This window comes from Lissotriton vulgaris, chromosome 2_1 (genome assembly GCF_964263255.1).
Source record: "Lissotriton vulgaris chromosome 2_1, aLisVul1.2, whole genome shotgun sequence".
In the NCBI taxonomy this organism is placed as follows: Eukaryota; Metazoa; Chordata; class Amphibia; order Caudata; family Salamandridae; genus Lissotriton; species Lissotriton vulgaris.
In genome coordinates this window covers 589,419,248-589,445,028 of record NC_141687.1, presented here as the reverse complement: position 1 = coordinate 589,445,028, position 25,781 = coordinate 589,419,248, and the positions used below count along the sequence as shown (strand labels likewise).

The 25,781-nt window shown below is 44.0% G+C and overlaps 1 protein-coding gene across 2 annotated transcripts in view; it reads right to left on the bottom strand.

The window, feature by feature from the left end:
• The window catches only part of LOC147730800 (PRKC apoptosis WT1 regulator protein-like), a 196,818-nt gene that overhangs the window by 136,126 nt on the left and 34,911 nt on the right, over positions 1-25,781 (bottom strand). For both annotated transcript variants that reach the window (XM_086955625.1, XM_086955624.1), the window contains exons 2-3: positions 15,945-16,429; positions 13,458-13,553 (exon numbers count right to left, since the gene is read on the bottom strand). In XM_086955625.1, the coding sequence (XP_086811751.1) occupies positions 13,458-13,553; positions 15,945-16,382 (534 nt within the window). In that variant the 5' untranslated portion in view covers positions 16,383-16,429. The remainder of the gene's footprint in view (positions 1-13,457; positions 13,554-15,944; positions 16,430-25,781) is intronic.

Here is a 25,781-nt window from a genome sequence, read left to right as displayed (position 1 = left end):
CGAGGTATCTGGAACTGATACTGCGAGAATTTATACGTTTCAGCCATCACTCGGGCCTCTCCATAAATTGGGAGAAATCTGTTATTTTACCGCTCACTGACATTGCAGCCCCCTTCCCCTTGGAATTCCCGTTGGAGTGGGCCACGGAGCCGGTGCGTTACCTTGGAATATGGGTGCACAGGGACAGTCAGGAAGTCGTTAGGGCTAATTATGGAGTGGCTATTGCTAAGCTTGAGGATCAGGTGGCACGATGGATTCGCCTTCCGCTCACGTTTGCTGACCGGATATCGCTCATAAAAATGGTGATTCTTCCGAAATTTTTGTATTTTTTTGTTAACATTCCTGTCCCGCTCAGATCGCATTTCTTTGCTAGGCTGCAGTCGTTGCTGATCACGCTAGCCTGGGCTGGCAAGAAGTCTAGAGTGAAATGGGATGTGTTGACGAAACCATATGAACTGGGGGGCTTCGCGGTCCCGGACATGAAGCTATACTACTTGTGCGCTCAGGCGCAATTTGCCGCCTATTGGCTGTCGGCTCCGCCATATACGCCACATGTAGCGCTTGAGACCAGCGCAGTTTTACCTATTCCATTGAAAGCAATGGTGGGCAATTCACACTCTGTGTTTGAGAAAGGAGAAATAGACACGGTGCGCTCCACTGCTAACGCCTGGCAAGAATTGGGTAGACGGGCGGCCCGTCTGCCGTTATATGCCCCAGATATGCCACTGCTGTATCACACGGAGATATCGGTCTCCAGTGAGATTGGGGCTTTGCAGATACTACAAGGTGCGGGACTCACCACGGTCGGGAAACTTTTTCCAGGTGCCTCTTTTCTCTCATTGCGGGATATGACGGATCGTTCCCCGAACGTCATTATGTCAACATTTATATATGCCCGGCTCTGCGCTGCTATACACACCTTATATCCTACATATCCAGAGGAACCATTGTCGCCGGGTGCCCTGCAGTTGCTGTACACTGCGCCGGATAAAGTTAAGTTACTTTCTAGCCTGTATCGCGCCTCGCAGGAGGACGAGGGTGGGGGTGCGGTGTCGGCGAAGGCTAGGTGGGACGCGTGCTTGCCTGACCCATTGACAGAGGATGAGTGGTCTGAGTGTTGCTCTATGACCGGGGGGTTTGTCGCTAATGGCAACTTTCGCCTTATTCATTATAAGTTTTGACATCAATGGTACTACACCCCAGTACAGTTAGCAAGGTATGGTCTTCGGGAGACGTCTCAGTGTGCTCGGTGTGGGGTAGATGGGGCGGACTTTGTGCACTTGGCCTGGGGTTGTGAGCGTGTGTATGCTTTCTGGGTTGATGTGACCGAGGCGCTCTCTAAAATGACGTCTGCTGAGATTACGCTGGATGTCCGTCTGTGCCTGTTGGGCGTAACCTCCGGTGTGCCTGCAAGTGTGAGGCGACTGGTTATATTGGCGTTACAGATTGCTAAACGTAGAGTGGCTATGGCTTGGGGAGGGAGGCGAGCACCAGATGTGCGGATGTGGCTGCAGGACATTGCGTACTGCAGGGATCAACTAGTATGCAACTATGAGGGGCTGCCTGCAAGATCACGCCTGTGTGATTTTTGGGGCCCGTATACGACATACATGCTATCTTTGGCTGGAGACAATAGTGCCAGCAGTGTGCTTGATGGCTCATCGGTAAGAGGGGGAGGCTCGGTATAGTTCGAGACTGGGGAGGTCCACTATAGAGAAGTGCCAATGACCTGCTGCGGTTTCACCGATTCACAACTCACCCACTGCCGCATACTCCCATAGCCTTGTAGGTGGGCTCTATATGTACTACTGCCATGCTCTGAGTGCAGAGCTCGACGACTGTGAGCATTTGAGGTGCGCTTCACTGCTGAGCTATACAGTGAGTGATGGATGATGCCAGAACTAGACCCTAAGCACTGTGTAGAGCTGACAGGACCAGACTCCTGGGATACGGGGTGGGGGGATGTTGGGGTATTGAATTGTTGGTTATATAAAAATACAAAATGAGACCATATTTACTGTGTTCAACATCATTGTACGATACAAGTGGAACTTAGTATGCAGAGAGACGAACATGTTAAGATGTCTATTACGTACTGTTGTCTGTCACTAACTATGTACTTCTCTTACACTGCTACCACCTTGATTGCGGCCGGCCCAATTGATGGGTTGTAGGCCTGTTGCTGTGTACTTGTATCGTTTGCAATAAAGGTCTTCAAAAAAAAAAAAAAAAAAAAAGCTATCCTAGCTGATGAGGGGTGAAACCCCGAAACTGGTCCTAGGATGCTTATTTCCGGTTCAAGGAGGATCTGGCTTTTCCAGTTCGGGCTGGACTGTTCCCATGAGGCACAGGTTCAATACTGATTTGCATCTGGCCAGGTCTAAACTGGGGAGGAATGGTGAGCAAAAAAATTATGGATTTAACCCAGATCTCTTGACTGGAGGTGAATGTTTTAATTTGTTTTGCATTCCGTCCATCAATTGTGTGTCTCTTGCTTTCTTACCCTAAGAGTGTCGGGTATGGCCAGACGTGGGTCCCGGTTCACTGTGCCACTGGATTCAAGCTATCCTGGCTGATGAAGGGTGAAATCCCGAAACTGGTCCTAGGATGCTTGTTAGAAATGGAGGTCTCTAGTTGGCAAGGGTTTGCACTTTTGTCCAAATAGGGATCCTTTGGCCAGATGTAGGAGCCCTAATACCGGTCGGAAACGGCCGATTTCGGCCATTTCCGACCGGTATTAGGGTTTTCAGATGTAGGGGGCTGACAAATACAGAATCGGTATATTTACCGATTCGGTAAAATTACCGATTCGGTAAATTACCAAATCGGTAAATATACCGATTCTGTAATTACAAATGTAGGTGGCACAGTTTACAGTGCCACAGGCCCTTAAGAGTCGGTATTTTACCACACAATCCTATTGTGTGGTAAAATACCGAATTCAGGTGTGCATGGACATCTGTGCATGCACACCTGTGCAATGTGACACACAGACATGCCCTTAGGGCATGTATGTGTGCCACATTGCACACAAGCCTTGAATTTGGGGTGCTAGAGGGTGTCAAAGTGACACCCCCTGCACTCTTTCTGGAATTGGTATTTACCGAATTGGTAAATACCGATTCGGTAATGCCCATTGATTCCTATGGGCTTCAATGCCCATAGGAATCAATGGGCATTACCGAATCGGTATTTACAGAATTGGTAAATACCGAATCTTAACGATTCGGTATTTACAGATTCTGTAATACCTACATCCCCCCCCCCCTATTTTACCACTTCTTAAATACCGATTTGGTAAAATTCGGTATTTAAGAAGTGGTAAAATGAAATTACCTACATCTAGGCCCTTCTTCCTAGTCAGGATAAGGGTGTTACACTCCTAAAATAACCCCTGCTCAACCCCTTGGTAACTTGGCACGAGCAGTCAGGATTATTCTAAAGGCAGTGTGTAAAGCAATTGCACATAACCAACAGTAATACAGTGTAAGCACTACAAAAGGACACCACACCAGTTTAGAAAAATATCCAATATTTTTATAGACTTAAGACAAGACCAAAAACGATAAAAATCCGCAATACAGTACTTAAAAATCTTCAGTTATCAAACTAACCTTGAAAAACAGTTCCTTGATGTTGATAGCTCCGTCCGGGTTATCACAGCATCGTGAGAAAACAAATCCAAACAGATCTGGCTGACTGCGGCATCGCGGGCCAGCTACGGTGTCTGGAAGACCTGCAAACAGTACCTTTTTGAAATGCAGGGTGTTAGGACCTCTCGCTGTGCTTCCAAAAGCACGGCATCCGCAGGCATCTGTTCTGGAGGTCGGTGCAGGAGTCGTCGGGTCCCTCGAAATCACATGCGTTGCAGGTCGAACTCCTCTTTGTTGAAGTCAGGAGCGCTGGCGTTGGCAGGCATCAGGTACTGCGGTGCGATATGCTTTGGTGCAGTGTGCGGTGCCCTCAGGTCGCGGTGCGAGCAGCGGCTCAGTGGCGGAATCAGATGGCGCAGCCGGTGAGACAAGGGTCGTGTTTCGAAATGGATGCGGTGCTTGTCGCAGTGCTGGCAGGTCGTGGTGCAGGCAACGGTGGCGTCGTTGCTGAAGCGCTGTCGTCGGCTGGCGAACTGGAGTCGATGGCACCGGCGTCGGTAGGCCAAAGCTGGGTGCGGGGTAAGGGCGGTGCATCGTATAACTTTACGAGCAGTGCCCCTGAACCATGGTGCAAGCAGCAATGCCGATTTTGGCTTGGAGCGGCATTGTCAGGGATACTAAGGCATCGTCGTGAAGCGAGGCGGTACGGAGTGCGGTGCCCACAGGTCGCGGTGCGAGCAGCGACTCGGTGGCGCATCAGCAGGCATCGCCGGTGAGACCAGGGTCACGGTGCGGCGGTGTCCTCTACGGTGCCGTCAGGACACGGAGTCAGCAGCGGCGTCTCGATGGCGTTGGGTTGCTTTTTCTTCTGTTGCAGCACAAAACCCACAGGCCCCAGTGCTGAGGGCAGAAAAACTTGAATCATTTGCGTTCCTGAGACTTCTTGAACAGGGTGCAATCTCTACCTCAAGCCCTTGGAGAAACTCACAAAAGTAGATTGCAGAAAGTTCAGTCCAGTCCCTTCATTGCCCAAGACAGAAGCAGCCACTGCAGGCCAACACAGCAAATCACAAAGCAGAGTGGTAGTTCCTCCTCACAGCTTCTCCAGCTCTTCTTCTTGGCAGTCTTCTTGATCCAAAAGAGTTCTAAAGTTCTGGGGTTTGGGCCCCAATTTTTATACCACCAAATCCTTTGTTCTCTGATGGCAGAGAGTGTCTGTACCTGGCCAGTTCTGTCCTCCCTGGTGCATCTTCCTGGCAGGAGGTAGAGACAGCATTGTAGAAAGCAGACCTGGCCCAGGTAGCTGAAAGGAAAACTCCTTCCCCTACTCTCTATTCTTTGAAGGCTCAGGCAAGTGAAAGGAAATCTCCTCCCCCTACTCTCTAATCAATGGAGGACCGATTCAGCTCAGCCATGACCCATCAGACTGCTGGAGCCAAAGCCCTCTCCAGCCCCCTGTCACTCACAAACCAGACATGGAATACACAACCTAGCAGAGGCATACTGGATGGTTAGACAAGAAAATACCTACTATCTAAAAGTGGTATTTTCAAACACAGAATGTTAAAATCACCCTCACTATAAGATGTATTTTAACATTCTGAGTTCAGGCATACTAAACTCGTTTTTCTAACTTGTTCCCTGGGTCAGTTAGGATAATAATATGTTATAATCAAACTGCTCATTCTGGCCTATGGGAACAGGTAGCTTTGCAATAGTGAAAAACTAAATTGACTGTAATTCACTATCAGGACAAGTCACACACACCAGGGCATGTCCTACCTTTCAAATACAATGTACCCTGCCCACAGGGGTACCTTGGGTCTACCTTCCGGTGACTAACATGTAGAAAAAGGAAGGTTCAGGGACTGGCAAGTGAGTGCACCTGCCAAGTCGACATGGCAGTCCCAGACTTCACACAGGCTCTGCAATGGCGGGCCGAGTTACATTTATGGTCTGTTTGTGTGGAAGGCACAAATCGGTGCTGCAGCCCACTAACAGCTTTTGATTCACAGGCTCGGGCACATTTAGTGCATGTTACTAGGGACTGACACATAAATCAGGAAAAAATAGGAGGAAGAAGCAAAAAGTTTAGGGATAACCGTGCAAAAAGGGCTGGACTGTATCCACGAGGCACAGGGTCAAGACTTATTTGCATATGGCAAGGTCTAAACTGGGGTGGCATGGTGAGCAAAAAATGATGGATTTAACCCAGATCTTGTGACTGGGGGTGAATATTTTGATTTTTTCTGCATTCAGTCCATCAATTGTGTGTCTTTTGCTTTCTCGCCCTAAGTGTGCCGGATATGCCCAAACGTGGGTCCTGGGCTCACTGTGCCACAGGATTCCAGCTATCCTGGCTGATGAGGGGTGAAACCTCGAAATCGGTCCTAGGATGCTTGTTTCTGGTCCAGAGAGGACCTGCCTTGGTAGTTCGGGCTGGTTTGTTTCCACGAGGCACAGGGTTAAGACTGATTTGTATATGGCCAGGTCTAAACTGGGGTGGCACTGTGAGCAAAAGAAAGATGGATTTAACCCAGATCTCTTGACTGGGGTTGAATGTTCTACATTTCGCCCATCAATTGTGTGTCTTTTGTTTCCGAATAGATTACGGGTCCTGATCGGCTAGTGGTGGATATAGTTATTAGAAGTTATATAGCTGTGATACAGTGCTTCTAGAATTATGCAAGATATGCCTACTGGGAGAACTAACTAATTGGGTTAAATAAAGAAGGGTTGTAAGGCAAGGGTGCATACTTAATCTATTTGAATTTTAGATTATACCCTCATACGTTAAACAAGGATTTTTCCAAAATAAATGGGAGACACATGCCACCCTTAATGTAGGATTGCACCATTGTAATTGCTAGAGCTCCCCTTTACTTACAGCACTTACTTGACTTATGTATTCTATGTGACTGTCCAGAACTGCAAATGTCCGTAGGTCAAAGGTTATGTGCTAAAGCCCGTGCAAAAACAAGGCAAAACATATCATGGCTCAAAATATTATCATGGAAAGTGGTTAGATGTTTCGCTAATTGGGATGTCATTGACTGCTAAGCTCACTTGACCAATCATGGAACATCAATTATAAATGGCTAGATAAACAGTGGATAGTTAGATTTCGCATCAATTTCGTTGATGGCCAATAGAAGCCCTAATGAAAACTGGACAAACTCTGTGGACATACAGGAGAAACATATGGGGATATTCTAGCCTCACAACATTACAGCAAGAAAAAAACATATTTCTAGCGAAAGAGTTGGTGCTCCCCGGGTACTATCCAAATTTTTGATCCATCGAGAACAGGGTTTATACTTTTTAGTCATATTATTCACATGGCTCCTGTATTTCTATCTGGCAAAATTTTCAAGCGCTACGGGCAAAAACCATTCTGTGTACTCCTGTAGTGACTCAGCAATGCCCTACGTTCATCGGTTGAAATGAACAAATGAAATCTTCAACTCAACCAACTTTAAAAAAATCGGTAAAATTGTATTGCTATAAAATGGCAGGCAAAAGTGAAGAAAGTTTGTTAAGGAATTTGCTCAGCATATTTACTGCTCAGGTCATTTGAAAGCACCCTGTTCAACGTCGAAAATGTGTTTCTGCCAGGACTACAATAACGAGATTAAAATTGAATCCTGCTACCACTAAAAGCTAAAATTGATAGCAGGTCTTGCTCCCCAATTTGAACAGTTTTGTAAACAAAAGGATGGAATCCAATAGTCACTGTTTATTCTTTTGTGACATGAAAAAATAAAACGGCGAAAAATGCCGGTGTTTAAAAATCTGGAATTAGGATTTACAAACTTCCCTGTGTGTGGCTATTAACTGTAGGTGATTCCCATGTGTGCTTCCTGTGAGGAACCTCTTGCCTTAGGCAATGGTGATGAATAAAATGAACAATATGGGCTGCAATGGGTTTGTGACTGATTATAGGGTCTATAGAGTATAGAGAAACTGGTCCCCTTTCAAGGAAGTGTTTATCTTTATTTCAAAATTTGCAATGCAAATCTTTTACAATCTATTGTTTTGATGTTTTAGTGTAATACATAATGTATGAACAAAATAATTTCTAATAATGTATACATTGTGTGTTAATCACATGGTAATCATTATATGGATTTTGATTTTCGAACATAAATTGTAATTAGATTGACTCCAACGCAGGAAGAGCAAACTACAAATATGAGGCAGAAACTGCTGCTTTACTCCCTTGTCACTAGTTCTCTCGGATAATGTGCCTTACATCCCGTGCCTCATAACTGTTTTTCCCAGGTGCTCCTACCCAGGAGCCTTAGCAAAAGCTCATAAAGGCCAAGGGCAAGTTTGTTGTCTCCAATCATTGGTCGATTAAGGCACGGAAAAGGCCAGGGCTCGAAAGCCTTATATTCCCCCACAAGGAAGGCTTCGACTTTTATTAGAGGCCTCCACCACCATCTCTTTCTCCCTGCAAGCAAAATACATAAAACCAAACATACCCATACAACTACTGGCAAAGACACAGCATAGACAAGAACACCACTGACTCCCCCCTCTCACGGCTAATAGCCAGAAACCAGTCCTAGGATGCTTGATTTCGGTCCAGGGAAGACATGGCTTGGCAGTTCGGGCTGGACTGTTCCCATGAGGCACAGGGTCAAGACTGATTTGCATATGGCCATGTCTGAACTGGGGTGGCGTGGTGAGCAAAATAACGATGGGTTAAACCCAGATCTGTGACGGGGGTGAATGTTGATCCAATGTGCAACATTCCGTCTATCACCTTGTGTGTTTTGCTGTTCCCCCTCTCACGCCTTCATGACCCACTCGTTCCTCGTGCTCACAAATACTCACTCTTCTCATAAATATTTGTAACTGCCCTTGCTCATACACCTGCATCTTTGGTGACCTCATCCTAGGTGGCTCTAACATAATAAAACAACTGTGCTTACAAGAACCGGGTGGTAGCCACCCTATTATGCCCCAAGCCACCCTCTCTAGGACAGCACTCACAACTCAACAACTTTTAAACACCTCTCTCTTACACAAACATGTTGTCATCTCATCTGCAAACACGGCTGTGAACAAATCATTTACATTAACTCCAGCCTTATCTTCCCAACATGTAACTTTTTAAATCGATAACCACTACTTTGTTGACTTTGCAGGTTTGGTTGAACAGGACATCTAGAGAACTTTATCGGCTCACTTGATAAGTGGTGTACGAATATTAATCCTAATTTGGATATACATATATGTGTGTACTTTTTACCATATATGTGTGTGTTTTTTGGAAGGAGAGAGACATATGGATATATAGATATATAAACCCATCAGCCCACTCATTGGTGGAAACTCGTCATCTGGGTTGTTTTGTACAGATTGGTACCATCCACACTTAGCCCACTTCGTGATTGTGGGATAATAGTGTGAATGTAACCAGAGCGAGAAAAAAGATGTCTCGGCTGAGGGGTTAGAAGTTGCAGTGCATGAAAAAGGTGTGAATATAAAGAATAATAAAGGTGATTAAAATTGCCTATTGTGGTGCCGAAGAACACATTTTAATATAATGGTCATCATAATGGCAAGATTAAAAACAGTAAGTGGAGATAGTATGGCAACAAATATTACTATCAATAGTGTCTACGTGGACACTATTATTATTATACTTATTATTCTTTATATTCACACCTTTTTCATGAACTGCAACTTCTAACCCCTCAGCCGAGACATCTTTTTTCTCGCTCTTGTTACATTCACACTATTATCCCACAATCACGAAGTGGGCTAAGTGTGGACGGTACCAATCTGTAAAAACAACCCAGATGACGAGTTTCCACCAATGAGTGGGTTGATGGGTTTATATATCTATATATCCATATGTCTCTCTCCTTCCAAAAAACACACACATATATGGTAAAAAGTACACACATATATGTATATCCAAATTAGGATTAATATTCGTACACCACTTATCAAGTGAGCCGATAAAGTTCTCTAGACCCTTAGCATCCTTTGTGTTTTGTGATTAAGAGATTCGGGGGATAGGATGCAAGCAGGTCTTTAAAAGGTTCCCCTCAGACCCTTGTTCTACAAATTTGTTTTTTGTGAACAGGACATCTGCCAAACTGCAATTGGTCACTTAGTCAAGCTTCCTGGAATTCCTCAACAGAACCTCATAGAGAGCACAGAAATATTCCATCTCCTCTCTTAACAAAGCACTCTCTTCAACAGCACTCTGTCCCTACCTGAATACCATAACTGCTCATTCTGCACCAGCATATTCCTAATTTCTCCTAAAACTAGCAAAATCAGTGCCTTATTTAAAAAACTTGTCTCGGCAGCGGCAATATAAAAGGCTACTGCCTCATCTCCCACACACCCTTCCTTCACAAAATCGTGGGACGAACAGTGGCCATTCAATGCAAAAATAAATCGCCCGGGTCAAATTCTTTTACGGAAAACCATCCAAGTGTCTGCCCATTTCACAGCATGATACAACACACTTGGTTGTTGAGGCTATCACACAAAGTTGACCCTTGCCTTTTGGCCCGCTTGGATTTCTTCGTGGCCTTCACCCAGATTGATCACTAAATGCTTCCCAACGCCCTTTCCACCAGCATGAACATCACTGAAACAGTACTCCACCTGGAGTATGTCCTTCCTAGTTGACAACAGAAATCAATTCTAATCTCCATCATTAAAAAACCCCTACAAGGCTCAGTACTGGCTCCAGTCATCAGCATCTGATGTATACCAACTACTATGGGGCTGGACACTTATCCAGCCATGAAAATAAGTGGTATACCTTTTATCTTGACAAAGTTTGAGTTCCTGCTCAAATGGTGGAAAGCTCCACCCCAAATCAAATACTGGGAATACTGGGCTTTTAACATGCATTTGGCTAAATCCCCCCTTCCTTCCCAAACAATGCTAAGTAAATCAGTAATGACCACATCCGTGGCAAAATACTGCACCCAAATATGCAAATCGAACCCTCATTTAAGGAGCAAGTGACGAAAGAAGTCAAGACAATGTAATGCCAACTAGTGTCCTATCAACAATCAATCACTTCCTTCCAACACTTTCCACTCCATGGTGCAAGCTTTCGTTATATCCTATATTGACAGAGGCGGCACTCAGGGTACTAGCCCCCTACACCCCATGCCACTCTTGCCTCCTCCCCTTTAGAAGGCCACTCTCCATGCAGCTGTCATCCTTGCCAACCAATAGACATACAAACACATCTGCCCTCTTCTCAAAGATCTCACTAGAGCCCCCTCCTAGAATGTATCAAGCTTGGATCACTTTGCCCCCCTTAGAGGACCATCCATACCAGTGATGAACACTCTGCAATGTATTGTTTACAATATTATATGTGAGATGCAGAGTGTGTCTGTAATGCGGTGTGTAGTACATCAATTTTGATCCAGTTTATAACATGAAGTGTGCGAGATGAGTTGACACAAGTTCAAGTTCAAGTTTATTTATTTATGATTTCGGAACTCAGATGAGATCCACATAAGAGATTGACAAGGACAAATACATTTGCATACAATCACAAAAGAGAATAAACATTTAAAACCCTCTAATATATATCTAAAAAACTTTTGAAAAAGTTAAAAATTTTATGACAAAACATTTCATTGGGGGGATTATAAATAGCGTCTAGAAATGCAGAGGCAGAGAGAATACTTAATTGAAGACAAATTGGTCTCAACCACTTACGCCTATGCAAAAGTAGGGCCGGGCACACAAAGAGCACATGGGTGATATCCTGAGTTGAATCATTACAGAAATTACACATAGCTGAGGAGCCGTACCATCTGGACAATAAATTATTCAAAGGAAGTAAATCCTGCCTTAATAGAAACAAAAAACGACGTATACCATGTGGAAGGTTCAAGGTGACGTATAATTGTGCTTTTCTCATTAGGCAGGTATCGATGACCAGAGAGACACCTTTCTTCAAGATACAGGCTTCCCTATCCATCTTAAAGCTTAATTTCCAGGACGCCAACTTCAAAATGGACTTCAGCTAATATGCAGATAAAGTAAAAAGAACTGATTCATCAAGTTGTAAAAGATCAACTGCAGTTCTAAAGTTGTTTACAATTAAAGAATGTTCTTTAAAAGTTCCTAGCAACTCAGTTTGAATGAGGTGTCTTAGAGTACCTGGTTCTCCCCTCACGAGGCTAAAGACCCAACGCACTATCGAAGCTAGGCCCTGAACCCAACTACTACGTAGGCCAAATTCCAGCCTAAAAGCGGCTGTAGAGCACGCTGTATTAACCGTGGTTAAATACCGCAAAATTTTGTCTTCCGTGGTATTTAAGAAACCCCAGTTTCTTATATCAAGTAATTCAATACCATAGAGTAACGATGCTGGGATTTTAGCACGATAAACCTCTAGCAGAATAGCGAAGTGTCTTCTACCTGTAGAATTATAAAGGGAAAATAAACTTTTACCTTGGGCAACTGCTTTCCGGGTGTTGTTTACTATGTGAGCCTTTTCACTTAGATTACCAACAATAGTTTTTCCGAGGAAGACATAAGATTTTACCACTTCCAATCTTTTTCCACTTACAGACCAAGGAAAGCTCACATATTTCAACGTTTTCCTTCCCGTCATGCACATTACTTTACTTTTTGACACATTTATCTTCAGATGGTGTGCCTCTGCATATTCATGAAGTACCTGTAGACGGTTATTTAATCCTTTTGGTGTTAAATCCAGAATTAATATATCGTCTGCATACATCAAACAGACAATCGGTATACCCCCAGAACGGGTGAAATTCCTTCACTTAAGGACAAAACATGCGGCAGATCAGATATATAAAGGGGAAATAATAAAGGGGCCAATAGGCAGCCTTGTTTTAACCCATTGGCTGTAGAAATTACTTGAGAAAGTCCCCTTTCCCCGCCTAACAAGACTCTACACCAGGTGTCAGAGTGGAGAGCCCGGACTAGCTCCAGGAGAGTAGACGGCATGCCAAGGTCCGATAATTTCCTCCACAGCAAAGAGCGACCTACTTTGTCAAAAGCTGTGGAGAAGTCTATGAAAGCTCCATAGACTCTCCCTCCTCGGACCTTGATATATTTTTCTGTTATAACTTGCAATGCCGTCAAATTGTCCATAGTACCATGCCTTTGCCTGAACCCAGTCTGCTCGAGGGGCAGGATTTCACCCTTGGACACCCAATCATTGATCAGCTTAAGGAGGCATTTTGCAAAGACTTTGCCTATGGCGTCCAAAAAGGGCAATTTGACAGTAATTGTGTGGAGCATCACGGTCTCCCTTCTTGTGAAGGGGGACCAATATGCTCCCCCTCCAGGAGGGGAGAACGGATTTACGGGAAAAAGAAAAGCTAAAAACCTGGAAGAGAATTTTACTCCACATCTCACTGTTTCGTTTTATGACCGAAATGGAAAGCTCATCCGGACCCATTGCTCCGGAAGAACGCAAGCCCTTAATCGCCAGTTCAATGTCCTTTTCGGACGGCGGTCCATATGGAGAGCTATCCACATATGTTCTACCATATTCAAACACCAATCCATTGCTGGCATATAAATTCTCAATATACCCAACCCAAGTTTGCTCTTCAATGGGTATTGGCAGTGGTCTAGATCTTACTCCACAGCCCTCCCCAATAAGCAACCAAAATATTCTAGCTTGACCCTTGCATGCCGCTACCCGCAGTTTAATCCATAAGGTGTCTTTATTCTCTCTTTTCAATTTAGCCTTCACCCTGCTCCTCCTTCTTCTTAGTAAGACTATTCTGTGGTCTTAGTAAGACTATTGAGTTGTCACAAGAATACGTTATGGTGCATATCAATTGTATTTGTTTCATCCCCAACACACACACATACACACACCTGGTTTTCAGTGGTCCTGTGGCTGGTGCTGGCCTCCTGGACTTGTCGAAAACAGACAGGCTCCTGATCAGCAACATCCTCATCGTCCTCAAAACTCTGCAATTAACCAGAAGTGTCAGTGCAAGCGGGAGGCCAGGTCTGGAACATTTGGAAATACATCCCTCAATGATTTACCCTCTGCCAATACAAGTGTCTAAGGGGTATAAGAAGATCACAGAACAAAGACAGGTGCAAAGGATTAAGGGATAATCCTTTAAGAGGAAGGCAGAGTCTGTTGTAAAGAGGAGGAAGGGGAGTGTGAGTGAAGTACCTCGGAGCAAGAAGATGAAAGATGCCTCTCGGGCATGGCACGAAGGGACGTGAGGTCTCTCAGGGTAAGTTGAGAACACATCCTTTAGACAAGAATTTGAGAGACCCTCCAGGAGATTTTAAAATTCCGTTGGGAAGGAAGAAGGGTAGAGAAATATTATGGGACATGAAGGAGAGCATGATACAAGAAGGAAGGAGAGGAGGACATCTGGATACCAAGGTGAAAGCAGGATGGCATGTCAGTAAAGGACCAGAAGGAAGGTGCTGGAGGACAAGAGGTCAGTAAAGAGGCATTGCTGGAGAGTGGAGTAGGGGGAGAGGTGGAAGAAAGGAAAGAGTAGGAGAAAAAAGTGGCCTTTGTAGATCATGGAAGAAAGTGGAAAGCTTCTCAGGGGATGGTGACATTTTTGGCCCCCTTATTACTCCTATCAGGCTCCGAGGAAAATTCCTGTAGTGCTTAATAAAACCTACATCCGACCTAACACCCACTATAGCATTTCCCATAGATACTGAGATTCTGGGCCTCTCCATTTTATCTCCAGGAAATAATTTCCCTATGACCCTTCTCAGTTTGAGACATAAAATGCTGTCACACTGACATCTGTTACTACCTACCGGAAGACATTTTCAATGAAGCTAGGCTTTATTAGACCTACTCTAAACAAGAGAGAGAGGTCCAACACACCAAAGGGACAGGACACCACAAAGACGTTAAAGTCTAGAAAAAAACTCCCTTTGAAGTAACCTCTTAGCATTTCACTCGTACACTCACACCACGGGTTCCACTCAAAACACACCGGGTCAGTATTTCAGTTGCCAGAAAGTCAAAATGTGAATGCAATATTAAAAAATATTTGTATGTTTGATTTTATTAGATTGGTTCAATTAAAAGTCCACAAATATATCATTATTAATTAAAAACAAAACATAATTATACACATTAAAAACTGCAAAGATAAAAAATCACAGTGCAAATAAATCAATGATTGTGACAAAAAAACAGCATGAATTAATATTTCAGCACATCATTTTTTACATGGGTAATACAACACACAGTAAAGGTCATGAGAACTTTTTATTTAAGTAGGCCAAAAAGCGACGCGTTTCGGAGGATTACACTGGTCCAACCTCCTTCTTCAGGTTTGCTACTTGTATGTTCCGACACTGTTATCAAGATATGCACAGGTCGATATTCAAGTTGAAAGAATCTCTTGATAAAGAATCTCTCCTTCAAAATGCTCCATATTATAAAAACACCGGACCAGAGCTGTATAAATCTTGCAGCGAGGACACAGCTTCAATCTTTACACACCCAATTAAATAATATATCTGGCGATCTCAAAAGTTTTCAGGCCTCAATAAATGCAGAGTACCGACCCTAAAAAAAGGAGAGAAAATACCACACCATATTTGATTCGTGCGGTGTAGCCCCCAAACTTCTATCTTCCATTCAGTTATAAGTGTGGCAATTTTGACGTTACTTGCATATCCGGGATAGAAAAATCTCCTGCGTATATGTCATGATTGTCTCATATACGCAGGAGATTTTTCCACTTGAATATCGACCTGTGCATATCTTGATAACAGTGTCGAAAGATACTAGTAGCAAGCCTGAAGAAGGAGGTTGGACCAGTGGAATCCCTTGACATTTACTGTGTGATGTATTCCACATGTAAAAAAGGAGTGCTGAAATATTAATTCATGCTAATGTTTTTTTGTCATGATTATTGATTTATTTACACTGTGATTTTTTATCTTTGCCGTTTTTAATGTGTATAATTATGTTTTGTTTTTAAGTAATAATGATATATTTGTGGATTTTTCATTGAACCAATCTAATAAAATCAAACATACAAATATTTTTTGATATTGCATTCACATTTTGACTTTCTGGCAACTGAAATACTGACCCGGTGTGTTTTGAGTGGAACCTGTGGTGTGAGTGTACGAGTGAAATTCTAAGAGATTACCCCAAAGGGAGTTTTTCTAGACTTGATTAGACCTACAGCACCTTTGAAACCACTTCCAGGTGCACATTACCAAGGCATGATCTTTAGCTTCAGATGCTTAGACATATGTGATATTTCAGACATTTACCATCCCACTTCACTCACAGAAGGACATATCTGGTAATCAATTGCCCCTTGATGACCTGTCCTTTCTATAGTTTATGCTCACCTCCAGGGAGATGTTCACCACGCCTGTTGGCCTTCGCTTCTCTCTCAATTTCCGTTTTTCAATTTGTGTTCTGGTCTTCCTCTGGCCGCTCCCTCTCTTTTCCTTGGCATGGGAGGCCTGGCTTTCATTCCTCAAGCTGTCCATCTCTCCGGAGAAGAGGCCTACCCGGTTGGGCTCCGCGAATATCTTGCCCCTGTGCCCTGGATCCAATGCCTTTTGCAGTGTCACAGACTGAGCCTGGACTGGGTTCTGAGTAGACTTAGGGCTCATTGGACTCTTACTTTCCTTGGGGCTGTAGGGACCTGGGGAGTGCACCTCACTTGCCCCTGAGCATGAGGAAGAGGAAGACTTGAGCCTCATTCGCTCCCTTTTAGCTTTCCACTCCTCCAGGAAGGGCACTGGGTCAGAGATGGAAGATCTGCTGTCCCTGGATGACATGCTTCAACTCTGGGACTGTTAATGAGGATTTCACACTCACACAGCGTCTGTAGGCAGCAAAGAAAGAGAGGTACATCATGGAAGGCTTTCAAACACCAATCATGCAAAGAGGGATGGAAAGGAGAAACTGAGGCAGAGTAATAGATCAGGGAGAATAGGAAGGGTGATAAAAACAGTGGATGAGAGAAGTTGATAAAAAAAAGCAGTGGAGAAACTGGGGCATCATAAAAGAGGAGAGAAATGAAAGAGGAATATAAGAGTTGGTGTACAAAACTAATAGTATGTATTAGATATGCTAAGGTTCACACCAAGCAGTGAATTGTATTGAAGTGTATCAGACTTCTTTAACAAGCATAATCAAAGCTCTGGAGGGGTGGAGGTTAAGAAAGGAGTGGTGAATAAGAAACATAGATAACATTAAGAACTTTTGTTACACAACGCCTTGTATATTCAGGGTCAATGTCATATGACAATGGCAAAAGGGTTTATTTTATGCATTTATTAAAAATCGCACTATGGTCCAGACGTACTAAAAATGCTGTTGCAAAAAGGCGTTGCAATTTACTAACATTTTTCGACCACTATAATATTTTGCAAATTGGCCTATGCACACATGAGTCGGTCCTCAAAATAAGTAATCAGAGTGGGTTGCAAGCCAACCCAGCTCATTAATATTCATAAGGTAGGTTGCATATTGCAACTCTCTCTCATTGGTGGCTACTATTGCAAGCAAGAATAGTGGCCTGCTATAATCAACAGATATGTCTGTGATCACCTTTTAAAGGAAAGTGTTTTTTTATGAATCCTAGTTTCCGTATAGTAAAATGAGTCTGCGTTAAAATAATATATCTACATATATACATTTTTTACGTTTAAGGCTGTGCAGTGGTCCCTTTGACCACTGCCTACTCTTAAAAAACTTTTTTATTAATGGATAACTCCTCCTTTATAGAGTCATTAGCTTTCAAATATTTTCTGACCAAATTACAAACGTTTCTGACTGGATTACATTGCAAAATATTGATCAATAGGGAATCGAATCTGCATTTGGAAAGGAAACCCTAAACACGATCCTTCCAAATAGCGATTGTCTAACCATTTCAAATCAAGTTAGCGATTAGAAAAATGTTTTCCAAGTCACTACATGCTAAGCATGACAAAAAGTTATATTTCCTAACTATAATGTCCCTGTAACCTTTGTTTTTTTCAGTGAATTTCTAAGGCTTTTCAAATTCTATTTCCTAACTATAACATCCCTGTAACCTTTGGTTTTTTTAAGTGACTGTGTATGGTTTTAAAAATGTTGTACTTTAACTAAAAGTTCCCTGTAACTTTTGTTCTTAAAAGTTCTTAACTACAGTTTTTTTTATTTTCATATATTGGTGTAAGTAGTAACTGGTAAGAATGATTGTGTGACAGTATGCATTACTGTGTAAGTTGGTGTGTGATTACATTTGTGAGTGTTTGATTGTGTCTGTGATTGGGAGCATCTATGTTTGAATGTATGTATAGTTCAGTGAATAAGTGTAAGTGGTTTTGTAATGAGTTGTTTTGAATGGTACTCAATATCTTTTAGAAATCATTGCATTGTAAGTTGTGTATAGTGTAATTAAAGAGTTGTGTTTAAATTAGAAGTCATGTACCCATCTAGACCCCTTGTGTACGGTACACGACTCCGACATACTATAGACAATATATATTTAGAGATTTCTAGTACCTAGTTTGACGCTAGGCGATTACTAATATGCTAAACATACATCTGTAGGAAGAAGTAAAAATCATGTTTATAGTGATTTTCAGTGATTTTAAGGAGTCACTATGTCCAAGCACACCGCTGTGGCTTGTATTTTTGGAGTTGTGCATGGGAAGTGACTTCAGTGTAGTTCTGGTAGCAGTAATACATATATATGGATACTTCTATGGTTTACTTTGACCTAAAAGCTTTACTTATACAGTAAAAAAAAAGTAACGTAATATCAGATAGAAAACATTTTAATGATTATGTTACTAGATTTTAAGGAGTCGCAGTATTTATTTCCGGCACCGCATAGGGGATGTGACACCGGCAGTTTTCTTACATTACAAAAATATATATTTAAATACTTTTTTGCTTTACTTTAAAGAAAAAGGTATAGTGAAAGGTAAAAGAAATGGTATATTTTTAAGGTAATTTAGTATAAATAAGATATTTAATATATTTTATGGACTCATTTTCCAGGCACGGCGGAGCCGAGTAGGGGTCACGCATTCCATGTGACACAATAATAAACTGACTTGATAGGTTAAACAGCTTCCCATATTCAAGAAAGACAGATCCCACCTCTTTTTTGTCTATATTTGGGTGTGGCTGTCAGAGGTCACTCTTATTGAGGGATCATCCATTTTGGAGTGTTTTTGGTGTTTTTATGCTTTCTTGCATTCATGATGGCAGCTCCAGAAGACTTCCAGCAGGAGGAGGAAGACAATCTGTAGGAACAGGTTGCAGAACCTCCCAAGAAGAAAAAGGTAAGTGTGGTGTGGGAATTTTTTAGCGTTCCAGAGGGCCAAAAAAAAGTTAATGGTCAGAAAGTGCTGCCACAACATGATCAGTAATATCACTGATGACATCACTCATGTCATCTTAAATAATACTACTGATGGCATCACTCAAGACATCATCCACAGAGCCATTCACACACCCTCTCACACCCCCATATAACCGCTCGAACACCCAGTCACACACCCATACAACCACTCACATACCCATTGAGAGATCCATACGACTGCTCATGTATCCAGTTACTCATTCATACACCAACTAACAGACCCACTCACTCATACTACCACTCACACAATCAGTCACTCACCCATATAGCTATTCATGGAACCAGTCATTCACACAAACAGCCACTCACATATTCATACACTGACCGATACAGCTACTCACAGACCCACATATTCAAATATACAGCCACTCACACACCCATTCACTCACCCATATAGCCTCTCAAAAGAGCCACTCACTCACCTACACCATCAATCACACATTCTGTCACTAAAAGAGTCAGTCACTTACCCCTCCAGCACATTTACACACCCAATCACTCACCATACAATTGCTCACACACAAATTTGCCCACCCATACAGCCACTCACGCACCCATTCACTCACCAACAGTCACCAACACCCACTAACACACTCATCCATACAGTTACGTATCCATCCACTTATTCATTCATACACTCACTCACATAGCCCATCAGTCACACATTCAGTTCGTCACACACCAGTGACACACATACAACCACTAACATCCCCTAACTGACTCATACAGCATCTACTGTTATACTCACTCACTCAGTAATGCATCTATGCACACACTCTGGCATCCACTCATACATCCACTAATACACCACTCACTTATGCGCTTCTGACTCAGTTACACAAGTACTGAGACAGCCACTCATTCATTCATAGAAACAGTCAACATCCATTCACCTATGCATAGAGGCACTCACACTCTCCCACTCACATATATTCCCATTCTCACAGTTGGGCACTCACTCATACAAGAATTCATACACCCTGTCCCACATCCATACAACCACGTACACACACACAGAATCAAAAATACAGTTACTCACATACACAGTTAATTTCCTATATACTAACTCATACACCAAAACGTACTAGACATATGCACACTGTTACAAACATACATATACCATGTAATTTTTCTTTCTTAAACCAGAAGAATCGTTTTTTTTTAAAAACAATTTTGAAATTGTTTTTTATTTATCTAAACATTTTGAATTTTTTGGGGTGTTTTTTTATTTTTCTTGAAAAATTAAAACAAAAACAGGAACAGAAAAACGCAGTGCTTTAACAGGGAAAAAAATAACAGCAAGTGTTAATAGGTTCCAACATCTTTGTGACAACTTGTTCATCCACACTTAACACACTCTTGCATTTTGGGCAGAACAGTCCAGCCTTTGCAAAATGAGGCAAAGTAAGAGGAATGTTGACCACTTGTCCTCCTTGAGTAGATGTTCCAGGCTGACCTTCTCCAGCACCTGCTCCATTATTCTTCTGAACTCCGCTCTGGCAAGCCAAGTGCTGTGAATTGTGCTTAGATGCTTGTACATCGACGATGTACCGCAAGAGTATTTTCGGTCTAATATGTGAGGATGGATGTATAACTGGGTATATGTGCCTGAGAGTGTGTTTGTAGGTCATTTAAATTACTGACTATGGGCCAGATGTAGGTGGCTAAATATCGAGCGGTAACGCAGAAATTCACAGAATTTCTGCGTTGTCGACCGGTATTTGGCTGAGAGCAATGTAGGTGAGTTTAAACCTACTAGCAAAATAAGGAATCACAAAATTCGCGATTCTTTATTTTGCTCTTGCATTTAAGGAATCGCTAATTGCGATTCCTTAAATGCAATGTAGGTAGCACAAAACAAAGTGCACTTTAGGCTTAAGGAATCGCTAATTACCACCAACTTCAAGTTGGTGGTAATTCGCGATTTCCTGTAAAAAAATAAAAAGGCACTTTTTTGCTTTTTTTTAAAGTGCCATGTGGCACATATTCATGTCCTTAGGATATGTATGTGTGCCACATGTGCACACATGCACATTTCAGGGGTGCAACAGGGTGTCCTTTTGACACCCTGGCAGCCTTGAAATAGCTCCCGCTATTTGCGATTCTTTAATACCGAATCTCAAATAGTGAATATCTTCCCATTCATTTCTATGGGCCTCCTAGCCCATAGAAATGAATGGGTAGGTATTCCTTATTAAAGAATCTCAGTTTGCGATTCGTTTTTAAGGAATTTTAAGGAATCGCTAATATTTTAGCGACTATTCCCAAGCTGAAGTGCTGCCTGGGAGATTGGCCTGCAGTGGTTGCCATACTGCCAAAAGAAGAAGAAAGGAACTTTGTGTACTTTGCTTTCATTTTGTGAAGGATCTCCACCGGCTTAGAAAAGAGCTTGCCTCCTGCTGAAGTCTCAGGGACAACAGACTTCAACCCCCAGCTCCCCAGAGTTCTTTTGGAAGTACCTGCTGCTGTTTTGGGCCTTCTGAGGAACTGCGTGTCGCAAGGGGCTGGAAGCGCGACTCATCGAGAAGAAGCGTGTCGCTGTCGCTGTGCCTGCCGTAGCAACTCCGAAGGAGGGTGTCGCCGCTGGAACTGTCGCACTGTCGCACTGCACCGCATCGGAGAGAAGCGCGCCGCAATGAAGAGGTAGCGTGTCGCCATCGCTGCTGCTGCTGTCGCAACTCCGAAGGAGGGTGTTGCCGCTGTAGCTGTCGCACTGCACCGCATCGAGAGAAGAGTCTCGCAATGAGGTCGGAGCGTGTCGCCGTCGCTGTGCCTGCCATCGCAACACCAAGGGAGGGTGTCGCCGCTGGAACTGTCGCACTGCACCACATCGAAGAAAAGCGCCTCGCATCCCCGAGAAGCGTGCCGCCGTCAGAGCTGCTGCCGTCGAATCGTGGTTGTCGCCACTGTAGTTGTCGCATTGTGCGTAAGCTTCACGCATCATGTGAGAAGAGTGTCGCAAGTGGAGCTGCTGCCGTCGCATTGCGGAACAAGGGTGTCGCCGCTGCAGTCCACACATCAAACCGAGAACTTCTCGCATCCCCGGAGAAGCATGCCGCATCTGGAAGATCTTCACGTCTTTATTTCCTTGTTACTTGAACTTTGTCGCATTTCCATTGCTGCGACATTGCTTGTTGTGGAAGCGCAACGCAACCTAAAGTATATTGACGAAAAGTGTTGCATCTTAAGAACTGAATTAAACTAAGCTAAATCTGCCATCTTAAAGTAACAGTATTGTGTATTTTTTTTGTTTATGGTCTTGTGGTAACTCTATATAAAGTATACTTATTTTTGATACAAAAAACCTTGTGTGGTGTCCATCTGTAGTGTTGTCACTGGGTTAGTGTATGTGGTAACAAATGCTTTACACACTGCCTCTGAGATAAGCCTGTCTGCTCGTGCCAAACTACCAAGGGGGTGAGCAGGGGTTATTTTAGGAGTGTAATCCCCTAATCCTGACTAGTGGCAAGGGGTCCCTATTTGTCACAAGTTCCTACCTGTGCCAACTAGAGACCCCCAAATCTAACATTGTTGGTCAGCAGTGAGGATTCTGGACTTGGATTTGTGACTCATGTACAGTGTTTGGTGAACATTACTTAGTGAGTGCAGACCATAACGCAACCACATACTTTTTGGTAGATTCCTTTTTGGATTTTTGTTTACTATTTTTGAAAGATTCCTAATTCAGTTGTGGTAGAGAGAGCAGAATCCGTAGCCTCTGTTGATCTTGAATGGGAAGAAGAGAAATTGGAAAGCTACAAAGTTGCACACCTGAAGTACTTTTGCAAAAAGTTCAATGATTCTACTGCTGGATTCAGAGGGAAGGAAGAATTCTACAAGGCGCTGAGGGTCTAGGTAGAAGCAAGGAAAACTCCTGAGATTGAGGAGGATGACCTGGCAGTTGTGCAACAAGAAGTGCCAGTGGGCTCAGGAGGAAGGAGAGTACCTTCTCCTGCAGATAGCATTGGTTCTGTCAAAAGTATGTCTCCAGAGAAGTTGGAGGACAGAGAGAGATCAAGAAGGCATGAAATGGAGATTACCAAGTTCAAGGTGAATAGGCAACTGGAATTAGAAAATAGGAGATTAGACATAGAGGAAAAGAAAATGCAGTTTGAGCATGAAAACGTTTTGAGGGAGTTGGAGTTTAAAACCAAAAGTTTGGAGGCTACTCCCTCTGGTGGCAGCGTACCGTCAGTACATGTAGAAAGTAGAGTGTATATTCCCAAGTATGTGGTGAAAGAGTTTTACAAAAATGATGATATTGGTCAGTGGTTCAGAGCCTATGAGGTAGCCATGTCTTCCCACCTCGTCCCTGAGAAAGATTGGGGAGCGGGTTTGTGGGGAAGGTTCCTTAGTGAGGGTCGGGGCAGACTGTTAGACTTGCCTTCTGAAGTCCACAATTCATACAGCCACATGAAAGATGCATTGATGTCTAGATATAGTTTGACACCTGAACTCTATAGACAGAGGTTTAGGAAATGCAAAAAGTTAGAAAACAGTACTTGGGTTGAATATGTCACTTTCTTTTGCAGAGCATTGGATGGTTGGGTAAAGGGCAGCAGGGTTAATGATTTTCAAGGTCTCTTTGATTTAATTGCATGGGAGCACTTGTCTGATAATTGTTTTCCAGAGATGCGCCAGCATCTGATAGATAGCAAGCTGATCAACCCTAGGAAGCTTGCTGAGGAGGCGGACCGCTGAGTGAGCACCCGGATCCACAAGGGTCACGTGGGAGACTCAGCCAAAGGTGGGCAGGGTCCCCAGCAGAAGAGTGGGGGGGGACAAGGGTAAACAGAAGGAGTTCCACAAAGGGCCCTCAAGTAATTCCCAAGGGAACCAATGGTAAGGTTACCAACCTCCCCCTGAAAAGAAGCAAGGAGGCCCTACAGGTAGTCCTGTTCCCCAGGGGTCCTAGAAATGTTACAAGTGTGGTGACCTGGGTTATAAGGCGAATGATACCAGGTACCGCCTGTTTGGTAAACCATCCACCACTGGTGCTCCGCCCCAGCAGATGGCTAGTATAGCCTTGGGGGAGGAGATTGATGTCCAAGGTGGGTAGGGTCCCGCACAGATGACCATTGTCTCTTTAGCAGACTGTGAGATGGTCTCAGAAGCTCAGCTGTCCAAGAACACTAAGAATTATGGGCAGTGGGTGACCATCAATGGCCAAAGGGCAGAGGCTCTTAAAGATACAGGAGCCAGTGTGACAGCTGTCATGTGTCACCTGGTGTCTCAAGAGCAGATTGTCCCTAGTGCATTTTGCCGAGTCTTTGCCGCTGACAACACAGAGAGTCATTGTCCAATGGCTCAGGTTCCCTTTGAGTGGGGGGGTCTCTGGTACTCTTCAGGTAGCTGTGAGGCCCGCCATGCCTGTTAACTGTTTGTTGGGAAACGATATGGAGAGCTCCCCTTGGGAAAAGGTGGGAAAAACAACTCACGTGAAGATGGTTGGACTGCCTGACTAGGCTTGCGTGACCCCCCCCGGTCAATGTCAACCAGAAGAGGTTCTCAAGAGGACCTGGAGCCTGAGAGGGAGGCCCAGGAACCTGTCTTAGAGAAAAGTGGTGGGGAAACCGGTACCCGAAGTTCCCATGGCCCAGGAGGAGGTAGACCCTGAGGGGGATGTCCTGAGCCTACCGGGGAGCAAGTAGCTGAACTGGTGGACCTGCCTGAGCTGACCCATTGGCAGCAAGAAGGAGGCCCCTCCAGCGAAGAATTCTGCCAGGAGCAAAGAGAGTGCCCTTCTCTTGTGGGCTTGTGGCTACAGGCTGCAAACCAGGCAGAAGGTGATCAGTCAGGATCACATTGGATTTACTGGGAGAATGGTCTCCTGTATAGTGAGCTTAAGGTTGCTGAACCTGGGTCAGCCCGTGTGCTGGTGGTACCCCAGAAGTTAAGAGCCTTCCTACTGGGGCTGGCTCATGATGTGCCATTAGCAGGACATTTGGGGCAGAACAAGACCTTTGAGAGGTTTGTTACCCACTTTCATTAGCCCCAATGGGTCTTGAGGAACCCATGAGGCGTAAGTGGGACATCCTCTTACCATGCCTGCTCTTTGCATACCGTGAGGTGCCACAGAAATCTCTAGGGTTCAGTCCCTTTGAGCTTCTCCATCGACACCCAGTCAGAGGACCTCTGAGTCTGGTCAAAGAAGGCTGGGAGCAATCTCCAAGGAAATCTCCCCAGGATGTATAACGCTACATGCTGGCTTTCAGGAACCAGACTAGGCATTTCAGGCAACTCGCTGAGGCGAATCTGGAAGCCAGCCAGGAGGGGATGAAGCAATGGTATGACCAGAATGCCACTCTGGTAGAGCTTCAACCTGGACAAAAGGTGTGGATCATGGCCTCAGTGGAGCCCTGTGTGCTCCAAAATAAGTGGACCGGACCTCTTGAGGTTGTGGAGCGTAAGAGTCCAGTTACCTACTTGGTGGACTTGTGGTCTCCTAGGAAGCCCTTGAGGGCCCTATATATCAACCGCCTTAAGCCCCACTTAGAGAGGTCTGAAGTGGGCATGCTCCTGGCAACAGATGCTGGGATGGGGGAGGAGACTGAGCCTCTTCCTGACCTCCTGTCAGCCTCAGAGCAAGATGGGTCAGTGGATGGTGTCAACCTCTCTTCCACCCTGACCCATGAGCAACAGAATGACTGCCGCCAGTTGCTCGGACAGTTTTCTGATCTATTCTCCCTGGTTTCTGGTGTCACAGATTGGTGTGTCCATGATGTGGACACAGGAGACCGCTTACCTATGAAGCATAAAACTTACAGGGTAACTGACAGGGTGAGGGCTTGCATCAAAGAGGAGGTCTCAAAGA